The 26,373-nt window shown below is 40.4% G+C and overlaps 1 protein-coding gene across 2 annotated transcripts in view; it reads right to left on the minus strand.

Annotated features, from left to right (window-relative positions):
- Positions 1-26,373, minus strand: part of PIEZO2 (piezo type mechanosensitive ion channel component 2) — a 471,611-nt gene that overhangs the window by 235,749 nt on the left and 209,489 nt on the right. For both annotated transcript variants that reach the window (XM_047697821.1, XM_047697822.1), the window contains exon 4: positions 2,182-2,224. In XM_047697821.1, coding sequence (XP_047553777.1) covers positions 2,182-2,224 — 43 coding nt within the window. The remainder of the gene's footprint in view (positions 1-2,181; positions 2,225-26,373) is intronic.

A 26,373-nucleotide genomic window follows, 5' to 3' on the forward strand; every position in this document is an offset into this window, starting at 1 on the left:
TAAACATATGACTTTGGATGGGGTCATGGTTCCTGGGACCTGAGACTGAGCCCTGCACTGGCTCCCCGCTCAGGAGGGAGTCTGCTTCTCCCTCTCCCTCTCATCCTCACCCCTGCTCACACTCTTGCTCTCTCAAATGAATAAATAAAAAATCTTTTAAAAAGTAAATTATAAAGTATTTTCTAGCTCAGCACAGAAACATGACAGTGCAGATATAATGGTCATCCCTAGTATTTAGATTGTGATTTCAAAATACCATTCTCTATAAAGAAAAGAGGGCTCCTTTCCAGGTCTGGAATGTTGGATGGGCTTGTACATCTAGTTGTTCTAGAAACAAGGAAACTATCAATGACTGGTGGTCCTGTGTCAAAAGGACACAAAGTCAGTGTGAAGTTGTTCCCCGTGACCGAAAGGGAACAAAGTGAACATAAGTGCAACAGGGGGCTAGAATAACAAGATAAACAATACCACAAACAGACAAATCCAGAATAGGAGACATTCTTCCAGCAACTGACCTGGTATCTTAACAAGTCAATGACATGAAGAAAAATGAAATGAAGCTGGGAGGGAACTGTTACTTGAGATGTAACAAGACAGAATCTGTAGGCTTCAGTAGCATGATGATTCAAACCAGTATCTGCATGATGACATTTTTGAGATGGTCAGGAAATGCAACATTGACTGGATACTCTATGATGCCAAGGACTTACTGTTATTTGCATTTGGTACGATAGTGGCATTATGATTCTGGAAGAAAACACCCACTTTTTTTTTTTTCAGAGATGTGTCCTCAATCTACGTAGGGATGAAATGACATGATGTCTGCAGTTTCCTTTAAAATATTTTAACCCAATAAATAAACAAAATCTTAAAAAAAAATAAAATAAAATATTTTAACCCTATCCCCCAAGAATAGATAAAGGAAGTATGACAAGGTCCTATCGAAGATGGATAATGACATTTCATTTGTTATTCTCTTCCCTTTGCTTATGTGTTTCTCATACTATGAAAAGAGAGTCAATAGAAAGTTTCTTTAGGAAAAGATTACACACAAAATGAAGAATTGATGTGATCTTTTATGCTTTATTTTAAGTCAGCCTGTGAGATCTGCCCATCTCAAGCCCAACTCCTGTAATAGTCTTCCTGTGAGACCTACAGTGATGGTGTAGACTCGGTGGGAGTTTAGGGAAGGAAATAAATCTTTTTTATTTTAAAATTTTAAAGTAGTTTATTATTTCTTTAAGCATTTGGTCAGCTTGGGATTAATACACATAAAAACAGATTTTCAATATGATAAAAAGAACGAGTCAAAATCTGCCTTTAGAGTAAAAAAAGAAATTAAAATCACTTTTCTCTATTACAATAGCTGTACCAACACGGCGAGCTCCAGATAAGACACTAAAAGCCCCTGGGAGGGATCTGTCCCACAGGCTGTCACTGAGTTCCAAGGCAGGTGGGTTAGTAACCTTACCGACCCTACCTCGACTTCGTCTGATGTTATAATGAGTCCATTTGGGACTGCTTTTAGGTAGGAGCGCCATGATCTGTTTTTAACTTAGAGCAAATAAGACCTAACAATTTTGATGACTGGGAAGATGTCAATATCAATATATTTCTTTGTTCTAAAACTGTAGAACGGGGGCACCTGGGTGGCTCAGTTGTTAAGTGGCTGCCTTCGGCTCAGGTCATGGTCCCAGGGTCCTGGGATCGAGCTCCACGTGGGGCTCCCTGCTCAGTGGGGAGCCTGCTTCTCCCTCTCCCTCTGCTGCTCCCACTCCTATTCTCTCTCTCTCTCTCTCATGCATGCCCTCTCTCTCCAATAAATAAATAAAATCTTTAGACAAATAAAATAAGACTGCAAAACTGAAATGACATGGGCAGTAATAAAGCTAGAAACTTCCTGGAGTTCTCCAGTTAGACAACTCGCCTTTTATGCTCTTTCCTACTTTAAGAGGATTTTCACATACGTTCCTCTATGGAAGGCAAGAATTTTATAATGAAAAGGGCTACTTTACAAGGAAACAGAGGCTCTGGAGACAAAATGATGACTGCCTCACGGGCACACAGTCCCTAAAGCAGTGGTGGTGAGACCGCTGATTTATCATCAGGAAATTCCTTAGAATGAAGCAGGACATGAGACCCTGAAAGTGAAGACATGCCAACAGGCTAAACCCTGCTTACCTTTCAAAGCCAATCTGCCGAAACGTCTTTTCCCACGTGGAGCCTACAAAGAGAAGGAAAGGACGTAATTAATTGATGCACACTAAGCATGCAGTTAGTTAGTTCTGTCCTGGGTTTGCAGACCCTGGCAGATACTTGGTTTTAGAGTTAAGTGAGAGGAATTTTCCCTCAGATGCATCGTTCTCCACCTTCAGTCCCCCAACAGCACCTTTGGAGAACAGTCCACATAACGTGCCATGTGACAAAGAGCTCTGTCATTTTCCTCTGGTCACTCTGCAGGCCACTAAATCATTCTCTAAATGTCTGAATGTGTCACAATAACATGGGTGAAACTCTCCTGCCAAAATTAATGCAACAGCATAGTGTGAGTTCTACTCTCTAAAACTTAACATTTAATTCCGTGGGGCCCATGGAAAGCTACATGGGCCTCTGAAGGTCCGACTCATACCAGGTTTTTATCTCATCATTGTTGAGGGACAAGGATTCACATGTCTCTCTTTCTAAAGCTAAACATTTAAATCAGAAGACTCATGAATATAAAAATGTTGTTTCCAGTGACATGACTTGAAGAACAGTATATCCAAATCCATAAAAGAACAGCTGGGTTTGAAAAAAAAAAAAAACAAGTTTTTCTATAATTTTTTCATGTACTAGTTCTTTCCTACATTATAGGCATAATAATTTTCTGAGGACTTGATGTAAAGCAAAGTGCTCATATTTGTCAAAGACCACTTTAATAAAAACTGCATTAATAAAAGTTAAGGATTGGTACTAACCCCATAATTTTACATTTTTCATCAATCCATGGCAAAATCATTTTGATTTCAGTAAATACCCACCTAGCCCTAAATCTGTGAGTTGTGTTATGCACAAAACTGCTTGATCATCACAGCATATCATCACTATCATTCTGTACAATTTCTTTCTGCAAATAGGAAATGGTAGATTCAGCCTTGGATCTCCAGAGGCAGCTAAAAATCTACCCTTCTTTTTTTCCTCCAATCACAGTTAACTAGGTTGCTGCTATGCTTCTTTCTTGAGAACTCTGCTTTACTCTAATGCTTTGCTGTCAGGTGACGACTCAATGTCTCCCAGGCCTTAGTCTTCTGGAAAGACAGGCGATTATACAGTATTCTCCCCAGGCCCTCTCTGAGGACTGAGCTAGTCCCAAGAGAGCATGAACATGGTGTTTCACTATGGGCTTTGGGCTCATATACTTGGTTATGATGAATCATTTTAAATAAGTATTATACATATTTTACATATATTATACATATTATACATATATTATACATATAAAAGGACTGCCTTTTAGATATAATTACACACACACACACGCACAAATTTAAAGCAGATTCAGGCTTATCTCCTCGGATGAAGTCACTCTTATCCAAATTAAATTCCAATATGCTTTGCTGAGTAGGAGTGAAAGTCATGGAATTTTAGTTCACCAGCCCAGGAATTTCCATGGCTCCTGGTCCAGGGGAGTAGGCCTATATGAATGTCATCTGTCCTGTGAATCTCATGCAAGACAATTCAAAATCCCTATCTCAGGAATTCTTGGAAGACAATTAGCACACCCTGGAGATACTAACAATTAAGACTCTGGCAAAACATAACATAACCTGAGTCAAAAACCACAGAAAGACAGCTGGCAACTGCCTGGCCTGAGCAGAGAAGTAGGAGAGATTAAGAGTCTCTAGCCAAGTGAGAACCAGACAGTCTGAGCTCAGACCAAGTGGGAAGGGTCTAGAAAGGCTGGAGGGGTTGGTGAGGGCATTCAGATGCTATTCTTCTTGACTTGCTTCCAGGGAGAAACAAAGCACCTTTACATTTTTTCTACATTTTCATCTCCCCACCTCCCCAATCTGCTCAGTGTATTCCTAAATGGATTTTTTAAATAATTTTTTCAGAAAACCCGCCTTTTTGATAGACTCAGTCTATTATCAAGTTAAAATAAAAATAAATCATTTTGTGATCTAGCACTACCAGGCTTTTAAACATGACATTTTAATTAAGACCTAGGTTCCCTCTTCACGTTTCTTGGAAAAGTAAAGTTACCCAAATAAGCAGAACAAGATAAGAGTTTTTGGTGTGAGACTTCCAGTACTCCTTAGAATAATATTTCCAACCAATCAACCAGGCACAACAGAGATGACAGAAAAACGACTTCCTCCTAGTAGCTAGATATTAATGTTAACTGATAATGTGAGCATCTTACATCCAAAAGGCACTCATCTTTGTTTGCTGTTGATACTCTATTAATCATCTTACTACGTTTGGTATAAGACTGAATAAATTAAAATATGGTTTCTGCCCTCAAACACCACATACCCTAGAGGTTTGGGTTTTTATGTCTTTTGTGAGCACTTAGTCATGATGAAATGAGAAACACACAATAAATGGAACAGACACATCCAGATCCTCTGGCACCACGAGTATTTTTGACAGCTCGTTATTCAGTGGTTGGGGAATTCTTTTAAAGCCATTAGCCATGTTCTACATGGTAAGGTAATATTATTCTCTTTTGCTGGAGCAGTCCAACAGGGAGAGAAAAGTAGGGAAAACAAAAGTAGCTGGCAGACTTCCTTGATTCAACACTTTTTAAATGAGATTTATAATATGGAGAAGTCTAAAACATGTTACATTCTTCAGGGGAACAGCAACAAAGAAGAGGAAAATATATAGCACAGAGAAAGGGCACGAAGCTTAGAGGGATTTTTTTTCCCTTTCCAATCATAGATGAAGTTAGAAATAATGAATTATGATTCCTCACTTCCCAAATGTCTCCAACATCCAACAACAGAACTGAAGTCTGGAATGGAGCATCATGGCGTCCAGAAGCTACAACCACACCCTAGACTCAAGGTCATTTGGTCTGCAGAGCAAGTTCCCGCATCTTCTGTCCTAGGTACCCAAGGTAAGAAAATGCCCTTTGGCACCCTGCAGCACTGACATTCCAAGGTGGGCGAGGGGGTATCGCCATGCCCTGAAGCAGAAGCACAGGACATTTCCTCCTCAAATACATCAATCAGCAGTCGCTCTTTTACAAGCAAAACTCTACCTATCTCTTCTCTTCTCTCTCTCTTCTCTCCCTCTCTCTCTCCCCCCATTTCCTATTGACCTCTGTAGATCCAAGCTCCAGTTCTTTCCAGAAGAGAAAGAAGTCATGGAAACTTTTTTGGGGAGCTACCTTCTCCCTGCCAATGAGCTGATTCTGCCGGGTCCTACTACCTCTTCTGCCCTGTCCCAGCAGGCAAGGAAATCCAGGAGATTTGGGACACCAAAGCTCTGAACTTCTTTACTCACAGCCTTGCCATCCTTTGGGGGCTGTTTTTCTTGTCTTGCCGTCCTTCTTCGTTTTCCTTTCCTTACTCTCCTTGCTATCATTTGTCTGTCACCTTGATCTGGCTGTAATATGGAATTTAAAACAATTTTTTAATTCTACAAAATTTTACGTGTCTGATTATTAGCTTTAGTAGCATGCAAGAGCCTCTAATAGAAGTTATATCATCAAACACCTTCCCATACCACTTTCCATCCAGGACCTATGACTTTCCCTAATTTCCTTGAGCACTCAGCATGCCCAGCAGGAGTTCATTTTGTACAAAGAGTCATGTATAGAATGCCACATGCCAACATGTCACTTGAAGATGAGGGCACAGAGCTGATTCATTTTTACTTCTAATTTTTTTGTAGTAGTCGTTTAAAATCACGGGACTTTACCTGTCCCCTGAAACAGACATTAGAGTCCCAGGATTTACAACCAGGTCCCTTTCAGTTTGTAATTTTCTGTTTTTCATAAACATTAAGGAGACTGCAAAAAAAATATATCTTTGTGTTGTAAATTGGTTACTTGCTTTATTATCATGTTTCCTCTGTGATTACTATTCTCATTCTTTCAATCAACTTGTTGTTCAGCTTCTAATACAAGAAGAAAGGAACTGGATTTTTCCTCCAAGTTTCATAATGCAGTGGTGAAACTGGTAGCCAAATGAGGCAGAGTTTCTTCTAATTGAAGTTTTTTTTTTTTTAAAGATTTTATTTATTCATTTGACAGAGAGAAATCACAAGTAAGCAGAGAGGCAGGCAGAGAGAGAGGAGGAAGCAGGCTCCCTGCTGAGCAGAAAGCCCGATGTGGGGCTCGAACCCAGGACCTGGGATCATGACCCGAGCCGAAGGCAGCGGCTCAACCCACTGAGCCACCCAGGCACCCCTCTTCTAATTAAAGTTTTATACCAAGTACATCTGAGATGTTGAGAGCCACTTGAACTTGGACCTGCACCTCTGTGTTTTTTCTAAATAATTAGCAGAAAAAGACTAATAATTCATAGGAGTGGTAGATTTTTGCCAGCACATTCCTATAAAAAATGGAAGTATTTTTATATACGGAAGAGGTTGCCAGGCAGTGGACCATGTGAGTTGGCCCAGAAACGGGTGATCAAACACAAATAACAGAAAATGATACTGCTTCAAAGTTTTCTAGTGGGAGCTCCATTTACTTTATTTTTAACTCTTTTTTTTTAAAGACTTTATTTATTTACTAGAGAGAGAGGGAGAGAGTGAGCAAGAGAAAGCACAAGCCCAATCTGGGGGGATGGGGAGAGGCAGCAGATGGAGAGGAAGAGGCAGGTTCCCCGCTAATCAGGGAGCCCAATGCGGGACTTGATTCCAGGACCCTGAGATCATGACCTGAGCTGAAGGCAGTTGTTTAACCAACTGAGCCACCCAGGTGCCCCTATTTCTAACTCCTACAAAGATTTTCACATCTAATCTAAGAGTTGGGTTTTAACCTTGCATCAAAGGTTGACCATAATGTGCAATTCTGGGAGAAGAACAGATCATCTCAATGGGCCAGTAGTGACATACATTTCTCAAATATTAAAATGCCCTGGTGTTGAATGGTAGCTAAAATCTATTAAACCACAGAAATGGCTGACCTAAGGAATGATATGAACCCAAGTTATGCAACCTTTCCTACCAGTGAGTATCACTGCAGCACTTTGGGTTAAATGGTGAGACCTTAAAAATTTTCTGAGTCCTAATTCCCAGATGAGATTTGTCATTAATTGGTTAAAAATAACTGTAAAAGACAGAGATAAGGGAAAAAACCTTCAGGATCCCTTACATAAAATTTTTCATATTAAATGACCTACATATATTTTTTAAATCATTTTCACCTCTACCTAGTAATGCCTACTTGTAATGCCCATCAATTCCTGCTCTGTCATTAGTAACTAGATGATACAACCCTTTATGTACACAGTAACTGTCATTCAGTTGCATATTTGGGTTTTCATTTCACTTACCCTTTGTCAGTTCTTTTCATAATAATGTCTTAGTTTTACATCATCTAGGGTCACCCATTCATCAGTAAGGGTCAGTATTCTTCATTCTCACTAACAATATAGTGGTTTATATAGAACATATGATTGACAATATGCTTTTCAAAATAAATAGCTTTATATTTTTCCTTATTTGTAAAATAATATACAGTTGACCTTGAACAATGTGGGTTAGTGGTGCTGACCCCCATGCATTTGGGGGGTCCACATAACTTTTGACTCCTCAGTAACCTAGCTACCAATAACCTACTACTGACTCGATAGTCACATTACCTCTATATCACATTAACCTCTATTTTGTATGTCATGTGTAGTCTATACTGTATATAGTCTATACTGTATACTGTATTCTTACAATGAAGTAAGCTATAGAAAAAAATGCTATTAAGAAAATCATAATGAAGAAGGGAGTCAAGATGAGGGAGAAGTAGCAGGCTGAGACTACTTCAGGTAGCGGGAGATCAGCTAAATAGCTTATCTAAAGATTGCAAACACCTACAAATCCAACGGGAGATCGAAGAGAAGAACAGCAATTCTAGAAACAGAAAATCAACCACTATCTGAAAGGTAGGACTGGCGGAGAAGTGAATCCAAAGCGACGGGAAGAGAGACCGCGGGGGGAGGGGCCGGCTCCTGGCGAGCGGCGGAGCAACGGGGCACAAAATCAGGACTTTTAAAAGTCTGTTCCGCTGAGGGACATCGCTCCAGAGGCTTAACCGGGGTGAAGCCCAGGCGGGATCAGCGCGGCCTCAGGTCCCGCAGGGTCACAGAAGGATCGGGGGTGTCTGAGTGTCGCAGAGCTTACCAGTATTAGAACGGGGAAGCCGGCTACAGAGACAGAGCCGAGGAGTGACTCTCAGCTCGGGGTTACCTTGAACCGGTCGCAGGCTCGGTCAGCTCGGAGCGCGGCCGGAGGCCAGGGTGAAGGGAGTCATTGGGCGCTGTTCTTTGAGGGCGCACTGAGGAGTGGGGCCCCGGGCTCTCTGCTCCTCCGGGCCGGAGACCGGGAGGCCGCCATCTTCATTCCCGTCTTCCAGAACTCTACAGAAAGCACACAGGGAACAAAAGCTCCCGAAAGCAAACCCAGCAAACCCGAGCAGATTACTCAGCCCAGCCCCGGGTAAGGGCGGTGCAACTCCGCCTGGGGCAAAGACGCTTGAGAATCACTACAACAGGCCCCTCCACCAGAAGATCAACGGGAAACCCAGCCAGGACCAAGTTCACCCACCAAGGAGTGCAGTTTCAATACCAAGGAGAGCGGCGGAATTCCAGAAGAGAAGAAAGCAAAGCACGGAACTCATGGCTTTCTCCCCATGATTCTTTAGCCTTGCAGTTAATTTAATTTTTTTTTCAATTTTTTTTTCTCTTCTTCTGCTAAATTTTTTTAACTTTTACCATTTTCTTTTTTAACGTTTTTAAATAGTTTATCTAATATATATATATATATATATATATATATATATATATATTTTCCTTTTTATATTTTTTATCGGCTTTCTTTTTTTAATAGTTTCTTTTTTTCTTTTCTTTCTGAACCCCTTTTTATCCCCTTTCTCCCCCCTCACAATTTGGGATCTCCTCTGATTTGGCTAAAGCATATTTTCCTGGGGTTGTTGCCACCCTTTTAGTATTTTACTTGCTCCTTCATATACTCTTATCTGGACAAAATGACAAGGCAGAAAAATTCACAACAAAAAAAAGAACAAGAGGCAGTACCAAAGGCTAGGGACCTAATCAATACAGACATTGGTAATATGTCAGATATAGAGTTCAGAATGACGATTCTCAAGGTGCTAGCCGGGCTTGAAAAAGGCATGGAAGATATTAAAGCAACCCTCTCGGGAGATATAAAAGCCCTTTCTGGAGAAATAAAAGAACTAAAATCGAACCAAGTTGAAATCAAAAAAGCTATTAATGAGGTGCAATCAAAAATGGAGGCTCTCACTGCTAGGATAAATGAGGCAGAAGAAAGAATTAGCGATATAGAAGACCAAATGACAGAGAATAAAGAAGCTGAGCAAAAGAGGGACAAACAGCTACTGGACCACGAGGGGAGAATTCGAGAGATAAGTGACACCATAAGACGAAACAACATTAGAATAATTGGGATTCCAGAAGAAGAAGAAAGAGAGAGGGGAGCAGAAGGTATATTGGAGAGAATTATTGGAGAGAATTTCCCCAATATGGCAAAGGGAACAAGCATCAAAATCCAGGAGGTTCAGAGAACCCCCCTCAAAATCAATAAGAATAGGTCCACACCCCGTCACCTAATAGTAAAATTGACAAGTCTTAGTGACAAAGAAAAGATTCTGAAAGCAGCCCGGGAAAAGAAGTCTGTAACGTACAATGGTAAAAATATTAGATTGGCAGCAGACTTATCTACAGAGACCTGGCAGGCCAGAAAGAGCTGGCATGATATATTCAGAGTACTAAATGAGAAAAACATGCAGCCAAGAATACTATATCCAGCTAGGCTATCATTGAAAATAGAAGGAGAGATTAAAAGCTTCCAGGACAAACAAAAACTGAAAGAATTTGCAAATACCAAACCAGCTCTACAGGAAATATTGAAAGGGGTCCTCTAAGCAAAGAGAGACCCTCAAAGTAGTAGATCAGAAAGAAACAGAGACAATATACAATAACAGTCACCTTACAGGCAATACAATGGCACTAAATTCATATCTCTCAATACTTACCCTGAATGTTAATGGGCTAAATGCCCCAATCAAAAGGGTATCAGAATGGATAAAAAAACAAAACCCATCTATATGTTGCCTACAAGAAACTCATCTTACACCCGAAGACACCTCCAGGTTTAAAGTGAGGGGGTGGAAAAGAATTTACCATGCTAATAGACATCAGAAGAAAGCAGGAGTGGCAATCCTTATATCAGATCAATTAGATTTTAAGCCAAAGACTATAATAAGAGATGAGGAAGGACACTATATCATACTCAAAGGAACTGTCCAACAAGAAGATCTAACAATTTTAAATATCTATGCCCCTAACGTGGGAGCAGCCAACTATATAAACCAATTAATAACAAAATCAAAGAAACACATCGACAAGAATACAATAATAGTAGGGGATTTTAACACTCCCCTCACTGAAATGGACAGATCATCCAAGCAAAAGATCAACAAGGAAATCAAGGCCTTAAATGACACACTGGACCAGATGAACATCACAGATATATTCAGAACATTTCATCCCAAAGCAACAGAATACACATTCTTCTCTAGTGCACATGGAACATTCTCCAGAATAGATCACATTCTTGGTCCTAAATCAAGTCTCAACCGGTATCAAAAGATTGGGATCATTCCCTGCATATTTTCAGACCACAATGCTCTGAAGCTAGAACTCAATCACAGGAGGAAATTTGGAAAGAACCCAAATACATCGAGACTAAACAGCATCCTTCTAAAGAATGAATGGGTCAACCAGGAAATTAAAGAAGAATTGAAAAAATTTATGGAAACAAATGATAATGAAAACACAACGGTTCAGAATCTGTGGGACACAACAAAGGCAGTCCTGAGAGGAAAATATATAGCGGTACAAGCCTTTCTCAAGAAACAAGAAAGGTCTCAGGTACACAACCTAACCCTACACCTAAAGGAGCTGGAGAAAGAAAAAGAAAGAATCCCTAAACTCAGCAGGAGAAGAGAAATCATAAAGATCAGAGCAGAAATCAATGAAATAGAAACCAAAAAAACAATAGAACAAATCAACGAAACTAGGAGCTGGTTCTTTGAAAGAATTAATAAGATTGATAAACCCCTGGCCAGACTTATCAAAAAGAATAGAGAAAGGACCCAAATGAATAAAATCATGAATGAAAGAGGAGAGATCACAACGAACACCAAAGAAATACAGACAATTATAAGAACATACTATGAGCAACTCTACGCCAACAAATTGGACAATCTGGAAGAAATGGATGCATTCCTAGAGACATATAAACTACCACAACTGAACCAGGAAGAAATGGAAAGCCTGAACAGACCCATAACCAGTAAGGAGATTGAAACGGTCATCAAAAATCTCCAAACAAACAAAAGCCCAGGGCCAGATGGCTTCCCAGGGGAATTCTACCAAACATTTAAAGAAGAACTAATTCCTATTCTCCTGAAACTGTTCCAAAAAATAGAAATAGAAGGAAAACTTCCAAACTCATTTTATGAGGCCAGCATCACCTTGATCCCAAAACCAGACAAGGATCCCATCAAAAAAGAGAACTACAGACCAATATCCTTGATGAACACAGATGCAAAAATTCTCGCCAAAATACTAGCCAATAGGATTCAACAGTATATTAAAAGGATTATTCACCACGACCAAGTGGGATTTATTCCAGGGCTGCAAGGTTGGTTCAACATCCACAAATCAATCAATGTGATACAACACATTAATAAAAGAAAGAACAAGAATCATATGATACTCTCCATAGATGCTGAAAAAGCATTTGACAAAGTACAGCATCCCTTCCTGATCAAAACTCTTCAAAGTGTAGGGATAGACGGCACATACCTCAATATTATCAAAGCCATCTATGAAAAACCCACCGCAAATATCATTCTCAATGGAGAAAAACTGAAAGCTTTTCCGCTAAGGTCAGGAACACGGCAGGGATGTCCGTTATCACCACTGCTATTCAACATAGTACTAGAAGTCCTAGCCTCAGCAATCAGACAACAAAAGGAAATTAAAGGCATCCAAATCAGCAAAGAAGAAGTCAAACTATCACTCTTTGCAGATGATATGATACTATATGTGGAAAACCCAAAAGACTCCACTCCAAAACTGCTAGAACTTGTACAGGAATTCAGTAATGTGTCGGGATATAAAATCAATGCACAGAAATCAGTTGCATTTCTCTACACCAACAACAAGACAGAAGAAAGAGAAATTAAGGAGTCCATCCCATTTACAATTGCACCCAAAACTATAAGATACCTAGGAATAAACCTAACCAAAGAGACTAAGAATCTATACTCAAAAAACTATAAAGTACTCATGAAAGAAATTGAGGAAGACACAAAGAAATGGAAAAATGTTCCATGCTCCTGGATTGGAAGAATAAATATTGTGAAAATGTCTATGCTACCCAAAGCAATCTACACATTCAATGCAATTCCTATCAAAGTACCATCCATTTTTTTCAAAGAAATGGAACAAATAATCCTAAAATTTATATGGAACCAGAAAAGACCTCGAATAGCCAAAGGAATATTGAAAAAGAAAGCCAAAGTTGGTGGCATCACAATTCCAGACTTCAAGCTCTATTACAAAGCTGTCATCATCAAGAGAGCATGGTACTGGCACAAAAAAAAGACACATGGATCAATGGAACAGAATAGAGAGCCCAGAAATAGACCCTCAACTCTATGGTCAACTCATCTTCGACAAAGCAGGAAAGAATATCCAATGGAAAAAAGACAGCCTCTTCAATAAATGGTGTTGGGAAAATTGGACATCCACATGCAGAAAAATGAAATTGGAACATTTCCTTACACCACACATGAAAAATAGACTCAAAATGGATGAAGGATCTCAATGTGAGAAAGGAATCCATCAAAATCCTTGAGGAGAACACAGGCAGCAACCTCTTCGACCTCAGCCGCAGCAACATCCTCCTAGGAACATCACCAAAGGCAAGGGAAGCAAGGGCAAAAATGAACTTTTGGGATTTTATCAAGATCAAAAGCTTCTGCACAGCAAGGAAACAGTGAACAAAACCAAAAGACAACTGACAGAATGGGAGAAGATATTTGCAAATGACATATCAGATAAAGGGCTAGTGTCCAAACTCTATAAAGAACTTAGCAAACTCAACACCCAAAGAACAAATAATCCAATCAAGAAATGGGCAGAGGACATGAACAGACATTTCTGCAAAGAAGACATCCAGATGGCCAACAGACACATGAAAAAGTGCTCCATATCACTCGGCATCAGGGAAATACAAATCAAAACCACCATGAGATATCACCTCACACCAGTCAGAATGGCTAAAATGAACAAGTCAGGAAATGACAGATGCTGGCGAGGATGCGGAGAAAGGGGGAACCCTCCTACACTGTTGGTGGGAATGCAAGCTGGTGCAACCACTCTGGAAAACAGCATGGAGGTTCCTCAAAATGTTGAAAATAGAACTACCCTATGACCCAGCAATTGCAACTGCTGGGTATTTACCCTAAAGATACAAACATAGTGATCCGATGGGGCACGTGCACCTGAATGTTTATAGCAGCAATGTCTACAATAGCCAAACTATGGAAAGAACCTAGATGTCCATCAACAGACGAATGGATAAAGAAGGTGTGGTATATATACACAATGAAATACTATGCAGCCATCAAAAGAAATGAAATCTTGCCATTTGCGATGACGTGGATGGAACTAGAGGGTATCATGCTTAGCGAAATAAGTCAATCGGAGAAAGACAACTATCATATGATCTCCCTGATATGAGGGAGAGGAGATGCAACATGGGGGGTTAAGGGGGTAGGAGAAGAATAAATGAAACAAGATGGGATTGGGAGGGAGACAAACCATAAGTGACTCTTGATCTCACAAAACAAACTGAGGGTTGATGGGGGGAGGGGGGTTGGGAGAGGGGGGTGGGGTTATGGATATTGGGGAGGGTATGTGCTATGGTGAGTGCTGTGAAGTGTGTAAATCTGGCGATTCGCAGACCTGTACCTCTGGGCATAAAAATATATGTTTATAAAAAATAAAATTAAAAAAAAAAAAAAGAAAATCATAATGAAGAGAAAATACATTTATAGTACCATGGTGTATTTATTGATGAAAATCTGTGTGTGACTAGACCCATGCAAGGCAAACCTGTGTTGTTGTCTAACGGTCAACTTTAGATCATGACAAAACATGGAAATACTTACAATCTTTTATTTTTTGCATGAACCCTACACACTATGACTCTCACATTTATACTTGTACATGGAAAAGTAGAGTTATCTTATGTTGAAACTTGCTTTAATCACTTAATAACACATAATACAACTCTTTCCATGTCAATAAATATAGGCATGTAATCATTTTATCACTCATATAGTATTCCATAATTTTTTAAAAATGCAACTCTTTATCAATATTTATATTCTATGTACATTTTTGCTATTAACCATAAGAATGTGTTGAATAACTTTTACATGTATCTTTGAACATTTGTTCCATTAGTGCTTCAAGATAAATTCCTAAAAGTAGAATTAATACATCATGATCTATGCATATATATTAATACAGTATATATTAATGTATAAGCATGTATTATGATATATGTGCATCATATTTGATAGTATTAATCAAAATTTCACCCCTAAATCTTATATAAAGACATGTCCTTGATTGAATTCAGTTTATGAATCATTTTCCCTTTCATAAAATATTTTATTTTAATTTATATTTTCATAATTAGTAAAGAAATTAAGCAAATTTCCTAGGTTTTTAAGATTTTAATGTTTTATATTATGAATTACTTGTTCATGCTCACTGCCCACTTGCCTATTAGATGTTTGTCTTTAATCCTATTGATTTATAACAACACTATATATTAGAGTTCATAATCACAAATATGATAAACCTACAGGAAGTGAATTTACTTTGTAGATTAAAATCCTGAACACTTATTTTATCTTCCTGAATAGAACTGATGAATGTCTGCATTATTAATCAATTTCTATCATTTGAGCTTTTCAGTTTTTCAGTTTGCAAGTCTGTTGCCCCAGCAGGTGGGAACAAATGTTTCATTTGTTTCTTTGTATCCAAATATCTCAACTCCAGGAGGTCTTGAATGAGCATAATACATGTTTTATGCAGTCATCTGAGTTGACTGGTCAGTCTGAAGGAAACCTACTACCAGTATTCACTCTTTGTGGAGAGGAGGGCAAGCCTATTCAGAAATATTCAGCAAGTCTGTTCACAAATCTGCCACACTTTCCTCTATAAATGGAGGGTGTTAAAACACCATGAAAGATTTTCTTTTGAAAAATTATCTTCAAAGTACTCTAAAATGAAGTGTAACTACTAAATAATTAATCCTCTCATCAAAAAATGGATTTAAAAAAATGGATTTTAAAAGATAATTGTTGAGCTTAAGATTTCTGGTTTAAGATCGGATCTGGGGCGCCTGCTTGGCTTAGTTGTTGGAGTTCGACTCTTGATCTCAGGGCTGTGAGTTTGAGCCCCACGTTGGGTGTAGAGACTATGTAAAATCTTAAAAAAAAAAAAAAGAAAAGATTGGATTTTATTGGCAGTCTGTGATGTTTCTTCTACCAACTTCTAGTCAAATAGCCATGGACACGCTGGAAGTGAGAAACACACACACACGTTCACACATACACACACAGAGTAAATCTATTTTCAAGAATCGCAAAGGAACTTTCACAAGTAGGTCAACTGAACTGAACTGTGAAACTCAGCCTGTAGTGTTCTGTGCATTTATCTCCCATGGAAACCAAACAAACCATCCAGCCCTCCAGAAGGTAAAAGTATGTTCCATTCTCTTCCCACCATACTCCCCCTGGTTCAGAAACACAGATCCATACAGAACAGGAAGTGGAAGTTGTGCCTTCTCTGCACAGAAACCTCTTCCTGAGGAGGCCAGACTGGTGTCCCTGTCATTCTCACCATCCCCCTACCCTCACCTGCCCTCCCTGCCTTCCAGATCTTTCCACATTCACTCCAACCCTCGGAAACAACTGACAACAAGGGCGTGTGTGTGTGTGTGTGTGTGTGTGTGTGCATATGTATATTTGTTTGTGTATATTTGTGTCTGAACATACATGTGTGCATGTGTGGAAAGTGATGGACAGGAGGTAAAGGAATCAACCCTTCTTGGCCCAGTATGTTTTGGAGCACACAGTCCTCATCAGGAGAATTTATAGGAATACTTAGGGTCTGAAAATCCCTGGCAATTACCTATCTTGAGAACTAGAAATAGCCTAAATATTCAATGATTATAAAATGATTATATACACTGTTTAGACACAGTGGAATAGTGTGCAATATTAAAATTAGATTTTTAACTAGAAACTGATGAGATAATGAGACTCAGAATCTCCACAGAACTTAACTGAGTTTGTACTTGATGTGATGTCCCACTCATTCCAATCAAGGTTTCCATAATGCCAAATGATTTTTGCTCCTTCTTCAGCAAGAGCATTTAGAGATCAGAGATGGAAGTTGGGGGAAATTAACAATTTTTAAAGAGCCAGTCAAGAAAGATGACCCAGTTAAAAGGGAAAAAAAGGAAGGTAAATGAACGTGAAATGAGGGACTGGAGACAGGGAATCAAATACAGTAGAGAGATCAACTTTGATAAGAAGGCTTTCAGGTATTTTAGCTTTGGGGGAAGATGGGTAATATGCATAGAAATTAACTCAGTAGAATTACAGAAAAGGTTGTGCAAAAGAAGAGTGAGAAGTACATGGAAAGTTGGGAAGTGGAGGCAGTTAGGGTAGACTTCTCTTTTTAAAAGCCAAGGCTGGGGTGCCTGGGTGGCTCAGTCAGTTAAGCATCTGCCTTCAGCTCAGGTCATGATCCCAGGGTCCTGGGATGGAGTCTCTCATTGGGATCCTTGCTCAATGGAGAATCTGCTTCTCCCCATGTCTCTGCCCCTCCCCCTGCTCATGCTCTCTCTCACTCTCTCTCTCTCTCAAATAAAAAAAAAATAATAAAATCTTGAAAAAAAAAAAAAGCCAATACTTGAGGTGGGGAGAGACAAGCTGGGGGTTGGCAGGAGCCAGGGCAAGGCCATGGAAGTCCTACTAAACTAGAGAGAGGGAAGCAGGGTGAGCAGAGAGAAAGGACAGAGTCAGATTCCTTAGCAGCCAGGATGGAGAAGATTCTGATCAGGGAGAGGACTCTGAAACCACAGGAGACAGACAAGGGAGAATGCTGTGGACCATCTCTCAGCAGACCATGCGCCGGGCACTGGCAGCTCCTATTATCCTCTTTAAAGTGGGCGGGGACGGAGGAATGTAAGCAATGGATATACAAAAACATCCTGATTGTTTGCCTACTTGGATTGTGTAGGGACTGCCTACTTGGCAGTCCCTACACAATCCATATATAGATTACATTTTTCGGGGAATGATGTTACGTAGAACACTGAAATTATACGAAGAAAGGCAACTGTTTCAGACAAAGCAGAAGCTACTTCGGGATCTGGCCGTGTTCTTCACGATGGAGAAGAACCTTTACTGCTGAAGCTTAGAATGTGGGGCTGCCTCTGAATTGGGCGCATGATATATTCTGAAATCGACTTAAAAATCGACCTCTTATGCCCATGTTTGTTTTCTCATAAAAGCTGACTACAGAAGACATTCCAGTAATGATCATTTCAGTTGCTTCAAAGCCAGATGAATGGGGGGTCTCCCGTCTCCGCACAGCCCCTTAAGTACATTTGAACGGGAGTCTCTGCACAGCCTCATAAGTGAGGCATTTGCCCAGAAAACTGCTTGAATATGACTTCGGACTTCTTAGCCTACTGCACTGCGATGATGTGCCCCATTCCCTGGCTTACTTCAGACTCTTGGATGATTGCCTGAGATTCCATTCCTGCTCATTGTTATAGGAACTTCACAATATGGCTTGAGAGAAAAATTTAATGAAACAAAGACCTATAAGAAATCAACTAATGAGCGGAAAATCACTAGAAAGCACTAATTGTTAAAATTCACAGTCTGCAATCCATTTCTGGTGGTGTTCAACTTTAGGGAATATAATGGGTCACAGCTGAAAATTCACGAGCAGCCCATGAGAAGAAAGGCCCAAATTCTAGCTGGAGACCAAGCTAGAGCATCGCCTTAAAGAGGGCACCAGGAGCCTGGCCATCTCTGTCCTTATAGGTCACCACGTCTTCATAAATTACTATTTAGTTCACGCGTACTTATTTTCTAGGTTTCAAATATAAAAGGTTACATTTCAGAGGCAAGGATGCACAGCTTTTATCCTTTCTTAAACTAGCTTGCTATTTTGTATACTTTGCCTGGATCGCACCAACGATGCTGATTTCCTCCATTTTCGGGTGTCTGTTTCTTCTCAAAACCAGAGACGGTGTATCTGAAATTTCAGCCGGGGAGTTGGCAGTAACTTAGCCCCAGCAGCAAAACGACTTTGGCCTTGACTCCCTTCTTTCCTACCTGTCACGGTCCAGTTATGATGTTGGTGTACTCACTGCAGGTCTCCAGATTAGTTGAGGTGTCTCTAACATGAGATCAGCAGCACCTTCTCACAAATCCAACGAGGACAAGTATTCAAAGCGCCTGCATGGTTCCTGGCACAAAGCAGGCGGTAGAAAGCTGGTAGCTGCTACCAATATATGGTTCTTGATTAGCGTTGAAATATACAATGCCACAGTACAGGTAATACTTGGGATCCTGAGAACTTTGATTGTACAGAATAACCAGAGCCCCATTTCCCCTTGTCCACACACACAAACACACACACACACACACATACACACACACACTCATACTTCCAGAAAGGCATGCATTACAACGTATACAAATAAGTTTGAACATCATTCCTCTCTGTAACTGGTACATCCTCACATTTTGTGGTCGGTTTCAGTTAATCTGTGTTCAGTTAATCTGCTTTTCCTTTTAGTGTGTGTCTGCCAAAACTCTCCTAAAATTATCTTGGGGGAAAGGCAATGAATGCGTATGTAGGTTAAACCCATAAATAACTTCATTCATTTAAACTTAAGTCCTTCAGAAAGAGCTTAGGAAGTGAATACAAGTATTCCAGTTGGAGTTTATGAAGTTGTCCCTGAAAGACACACATGAGAACATGAATCGTGTGGGAAGGCTCCTGTCCTTTCCTATGCTGCTGGTCCCAGGTGTATGCCCCACCCATGAGAGTGGTGGTAGAATAAAGAAATCCAAAGTGGACCTACAAGATTTCTTCAAAAACAATCCCCTAAAAATGCATGTACAGTATTCTTCTGAGAGAAAGAAGAAGAAGATAGAATTATTCCAGTTTTCTTATTTCCCAGTATTTACAGAACATTGGCAAGGATTTCCATGGAGGACTCTTTGTTTCCCAGGATGAGGATTTTCACTTTTATGTTCCTTTAGGCATCTTTTATGACATTACAGCTCCTTTGTAGGGTTTGTGGCTTTTTTTCACTAACTATGAATCCCCATTGCCAGAAGTGTGTGCAATGTTCACTTGTAAAAAATTAAATAAAGCAACGCTGGCAGACGTTTTGAGAGCTGGAAATTTTATGACAAAGAAAAGCTAATGAAGCATATTTAGTTGAAAATTGCAATGGCAGCAGCTGAATCCTTGTTTTCTCTGAACCTGGGTCTAATATAAAGTACAAAAGACCGTCATACCTATTTATTATATGGAGTGCTAGGTAGCTCCGTAGTTTTAATACAGTTGATAAAATATATACTATGCTATGTCATAAAATATTTAATGCATGTAGAGAAATCTCCTCTTGTCCTCTGTCACACATTTTAAAATGTGAATTTCAAGATTCCCTTAGTCCTAAGAACATTGCACATTTCTAAAGGATTGAGTCCTTAATTATTTCAGTTATCTTTGCTGTTAAATGTCAGATATTATCTTTGGGTTAAAATTATGGAAATAAAATGTATTCATTATTCACTAATACCCATGAAAACAGGTAAAATTAAGATATTCATTCAGTTTTTCAGTAGATTTCATTAAGCCGTAATATATGCTAAGTAGTGGTAATATAGCAGTAAAGATGAATTTTAGATTTACTGGGGTAGAAGTAATAAAAACAATCTGGTTATATACATACACATACACATATACATCCACATGCATACATACGGTAGAGAAAATACAGAAGAGAGTAGGGTTAGGGAGATAAAAGGCAACAGAATGAAGATTTATTTGAGGGAGCGAGAGAGGAAGTGTGAGTGGGTGGAAGGGACAGACGGAGAGAAAGACAACCACCAAGCAGACAGATGGAGTGTGGAGTCCAACACAGGGCTCAATCCCAGGACCCCAAGAAATCACGACCTGAATCGCAATCATGAGTTTGCTGCTCGAGGACCTGAGCCATGCAGGTATCCCCAAAGTGTTACAGATTTAAGAGGATACATCCTTAAAAGGATTTCAGGAAAAAAAGTGTTAAGTAATGCATGAAGGATTTATTTATAATGAAGTGAAACTTTTATGTTTGTAAATGATTTTGAGCCCTCTTCATGGTGAGTGATAAATTGGAATCTAAGGTTTGACTTTACGGTGGCCTTCACTCATTCTGAGTTAGCCACGTCCTCCTCAACTGGCTGCCAGCGTTACTTAGAGAAATACTCACACTGATTTGTTTTCATTCCGGATGTTAGGAAATGCCTCCCCAGGACTCCCTGTCTGATTCAGCTTGCACTCCAGGGTAGAGAACGTGTCATGGGAAATGCACAGAAAACAAGTCTCTTACAATGTTAATGTTAGCTGGAGTGAGGATGCTGAAGGTCAGGGTTTGACCTTCAGAGATATTTTTTGACCAACCACAGCCTGGGGAGGAAGGGTGTCCTGAGGGCAGCTAGCACCTGTGCCGGGCCTCTTCCTAACTCCATAGTCAGTAGCTTGGCATCACCTATGGTCAGTGTAGGTCAGGGTGTTTATGCCATGGAAATCAGGAAAAACTACAAAGCAGGGGGTTTTCCCTGAAGATCTGGTTGAACGTCAAATTCTCCAGTGCACCCTAGGTTGGGACATATTCCTGATGTCTATCTTGGCACCTGGAAAGGCTCAATTCAATCAGACAGATGGAATAGGCTTAAATAGGGGGCTTCAAAAATCTGAAAATCTTTGAAAATCTGGGCCCAATAAATCAGCTGGAGAGAAAAGCAGATTACAATGAACCCAACTAGGTAAACCCTTCAGTCATCCAGACTTCTATCTGATGCTAAGTTGTGCATTTGTTTCCTCCAGTACTCTGCTTTCAGGAAAAAAGAAATGATTGAAACAAACTGAAAGTCAGATTTCATGAAAAAGTTGGAGCCCAGGCTATTTTCTGCCCCTTGATACCCCCATCCTCTCTCCAGGACGGCCTGCAAAGATGACTCCAAGAGGCCCTTTTTGGAACAAGAAGGCAAGAGCTTCACGCAAAGGTGAGTTCTATGGGGCTGACTGTCCCCTGACTAGAAAACACAAACTGGGCCCTCTATGGAACGCGTCCTTCTTTTTCCCGAGGTCTTACTGGAAACAACTAAGTAACTATGCAGCCTGACATTTAAACACAGGCCCCTCGCCTCATAGCCCCAGTCTGCTTCTGTGTAAGAAACAATGAAAAGGTTTTGCTCGTGACTATTTTTCATTTAGTAGCCACCGGGAAGGAGGGACAGGCATGTGCTTGTCATCTGGGTCACACAGGGCAGAAGGAGGCAAGCTGCAAACTTCCTGAATGTCCTTCCTGTGCGTCCCCTGTTCTCCCCAGAGACCTGTGGCCACTTTTCCAAGTATTGTTATCAGATTTTCTCAGACGTCAGGATTTTCTTTTCTTTTCTTTTCTTTCTTTTTTTTTTTTTAAAGCAGATATCTCTTTTGAAAGCTTGAGTTCCTGACCCAAAAAAAGCATCTGTGGAGGAACTCAGCCTTCCACACAGAAACTTGAAATTGGTTAGCTGGGGCTCTCGATGGGGAGTTTCCAGGCCCCAGATAGGGGAGGTCTCCTTGGGCTCCCCCTTTCCCTGAGCTATGAGGAGAGGCTGATGGAAGACAGTTCCGGAGCAGCCAAGCCTTTGTTTCAGAATCATGCTTTTTACTGATAAATACTGTGAACACTACACTCACATTTAAGAATGTCTGACTAATTTCTTGGCAAAGAGCAGAATCCCTGAGTTTTATATTCGAACCGGTTGAAAAGCAATCAATATACATTTAAAGCATGCAGCAAATGCCAGGCATTTTAAAAGCAGATAGACAGACAGACAGATACTGTTTTTTTCAAATCTGAGGTATTTAGTAACACCTAAAATGAAGGGCAAAACTTTCTTGGACAAACGACAGAACTTTCCTGTCTGTGGTTTTCCAGTAGTCCGACTCAAATCAAGCCAGACTAACACTTGCAGACATAAGCTTTTCTGGGGGCTGATAACTATAGCAGGCTTCCTTTATTTTATTGTCTACGCTCCATGCTTTAGGTCAAATTGGAGATATTAAAGCTGCATTTTTAAGGGAGTAAAATGTTTATGACGAGGGCAGGAGACCAAAGCCTGAAGAACTTAGACGTGGATTAATGTATTTAGTCTAGGGAGAATTCAGAATTTCATAAGCATCCGCTTCCTTAATAACAATACCGTCCCTTTGCGTGGTGACACTGTGCCTAGAGCAGCCTTTCAGATGGAACTTTGCAGGGAAGCACTGCGGGCAGGCGTGCACACACGCACGCGTGCACACACACACACACACACACCAGGAGGAAAGAGGACAGTCACTCAATTTATTCTGTGCCTTCTCACTTCCCCTTTGAGGGGAAGGACCCAGGGTTTTACTTTATTTTTTTAATTCTCAGTTCTTAAACAGTGCCGGGGCACATACATGCTATAATAAAAAATGAAAAAGGGGTACCGTGAAAGACGAAAAGTGATAAGCATGGAACAAAGGATTTAACAGGTTCCTGGACTCGATGCCGTCGCGTTCCAGCCCAAAGGGACAGATCAGAGCCAGAAGATGTTTCCAGATCCAGCACTACCAGAGCCAAAAGTTCCCCTTATTTACAGTGACCTAGAAAGATCTGTGGCCACCTTCCTTAGAGCATCCATTTGTCCCCTCTTTTACCGGCCAAGACATCTCTTCCCAGGCCAAAATTCAAAGCAAAAGAACATTTAGAAACAGCCCTCTGAAGCAGTGGGGATAAAAGCTGCCCAGTAAGGCAAGTCTGGCCACAGCGTCTCAACGCTGAACATCGCAGTTTCCTATTTCGCCCGACTTTCCCAACACTTCACCTTCATCCCTGTTTAATGGTTTAATTCAGATGCATTAACGGGAAGAGAAAAAAATGATTCTTCGTTTGTCTTAGCGCTGACTCGAGAAGATTTACAGGGCTTTTCTGAGGTCTTGGCTGAGGGCAGCCTCCCAGCTGCTGCGAAGGTATCCATCAGGCACTATGTAAACACTCACAGCGTTAACCCCAGCTGCCATGTAAGTTAGAGCCACGGAAAATAGTCTTGTTTAGGGGATGAGGTAGAGCATCTGCGCTCACCGGCTGGCTGAAGTACATGGAAGCTCAATAAAAGAACGTGGAAAGGGGCATGATAGGAGCCACAAACGCTTGGAGACCTCGCGAAGGCTTGCTGGTGCCTGGTGAACCGGGACATGCCACGCCACGCGGTCTTCCCTGAACTCATTCATAAAGGGGGCGGGTTGGGGGGGGGAGGCAGAACCGCCGCGGGCGCAAAGAAGGTCTGAATGATTTTGACCGGACTCCTACACCTGTTCCTGCCTCTGCAAGTAAGACTGGAATGTTTGAGCCAAAGAAGGAAATGCTCTCATTGGTTGCTTAGTGTAAAATGTAACTGGTGCGTTCCAGAAGTTTCACCTTTGGGGGCCATTCCGCGTAAGGCACAGGTAGGTCGCGGGCGGCACACACGCTCACCTCTGCGGGGCTGGGAAGGAGAAGGTCCCTGGCAAGGTGGTGAGAGGAGACGGTCCCCACTGCTTTCTCTGACTTCGTTCGCTGCCTGCCCTTAGGACAGAGGCTGTTATTCTCACCCATCATTTTCTTTTAAAGCTCTTCCACAGTGTTTAATGGAGTTCCCCACACACTGGTAAATGGACGGAATGTCAGAGTAAACAAGTAAACAAGGAAAGATCCCTGAGGGGATCTTTAGTTTACAAAGATCTAGTGGCTTCTTAGCTGGGGGTGAAGCAGGGCACTAATATTTACCTAGCCCCCACGACCTGCACGGATGGACGGACACTGTCTGTTCCCAGTTGCTTTTTCCGGTTCTCTCTATACTTTGGAGAGAATAAGCTTGTAATTCTAAGATACCATTTCAAAAGCAAATATCTATGGAGCTATTAAATATAAGAATTTTATAATTGTTATAAAACTCAAATGTGACTTAAGGTCAGAGAAAGAGGGGTTGGATGTCCCTTTAGGTGATCTCTTATCTCCTAAAACATCGCAGTGTGATACCAGGAATGCTTCACTTGAACTTTCTCAGCCTTTTTAGTTTAAAACAGAGAACAGTTTATTTTAAATTGTGGACTTTATGCTGATTACCCTGGACTTCAATGATAAAATCAAGAACTCCATGATATAACTGTATTAAATATAAGTTGCTTGGGATTCAGGAGGGTCTAAGGTATAGATCTCAAAATGAATTATAATTATAGTTCTCTCTTCCCTATTTATCTGCCATTGAACTCTCTAAATATGTATCTATCTATAATTTTAATAGGTTCTAGAATTGAATATTTTCAAAGGATCTTTCCCTGTAGCACAAGTAATAGATAATTCGTTATATCATGAGTATCCCCAACATCCAGAAATTAACCATTGTTAATGTTGGTATATATATATATTTCTGAACTTCTTATTGATCTGTAGGGTGTGTGTGTGTGTGTGTGTGAGAAAGAGTCAGAGAAAGAAAATCACATATACTATATGTAGGTACATAATGTACTTCACATAACATCGTGTGGTAAAATGCGTCCCGTCAACACATATTCTTAAACTTCCAGGGTACACAGATGTCCCCTAATTTAATTAGCTAGTTCTTTTTGATTAGACATTTCAGCTGTTTCATTTTTTTTAAGATTTTCTTTATTTATTTGACAGAGAGAGAGAGAGAGAGACAGAGCACAAGCAGGGGAGCAGGAGAGGGAGAAGCAGGCTCCCTGTTGAGCTCCAGGACCACGACCTGAGCCGAGAGCAGCTACTTAACTGATTGAGCCACCCAGGCATCCCTCAATCTTTCTTTTTTTATTATTATTATTACTAAATTATCAACAAGGCTATCAACAAGGCTATCAACTATTATCAGCAGCACTTTTGGCTCACCTATATCTATACCTATCTATCTGTCTCTATATATCCTTAGATAAAGAAATAGCAAGATATTGGCATGTTTACATCTTTTAATACTTTCAACTAAAAATGTCCTCTGAAAATCACATTAATTTATAATTTATAAATTATAATATAAAGCATATTAAATTAATGAGAGTTGAAAAAAATTTTGGTCTATAAGAACCATTTCATACAACTCAACATACCATAAGCATAACATTTTGAGAAGAATCTTAATAACCCCACATCATAAATGTATTCAGACGTTCAGAAAATGTGAATGGAGTAACCACTGCCTGTTAATTATATCTGGCCCTGTGCATAGATCTGGGACCACACCACCCATGGTTCCTGCACATTTGCAGCTTATCCAGAGCAGAAGAGAAGCAAGAAAGACTATTAGAAGATTAAAGATTAAAGCAAGTTTTAAGAAGTTGAAAGACAGATGGGGGAGAGAATACTTTATCTTTTTATTTTTTGCTAAAGATTTTAGTTTTTCATTTGACAGAGACAGACAGCAAGAGAGGGAACACAAGCAGGGGGAGTGAGAGAGGGACAAACAGGCTTCTTGCCGAGCTGGGAGCCCGATGTGGGGCTGGATCCCAGGACCCTGGGATCAGGACCTGAGCCAAAGGCAGACACTTAACTGACTGAGCCACCCAGGTGCCCAAGAGAATACTTTAAATTGGGAGGGCTAGGGGCATTTAGGCAGAACAGACAAGGAGCAGAGGGAAAAAATTCCAGTAAGAGACAACAGGAGGGAGAAGACCCAGAACACAGTTGTCTTTTAGCACTTTGAGAACTTGGGGATGCAAGTCA

The sequence above is a fragment of the Lutra lutra genome, chromosome 12, assembly GCF_902655055.1.
Source record: "Lutra lutra chromosome 12, mLutLut1.2, whole genome shotgun sequence".
Lineage (NCBI taxonomy): Eukaryota > Metazoa > Chordata > Mammalia > Carnivora > Mustelidae > Lutra > Lutra lutra.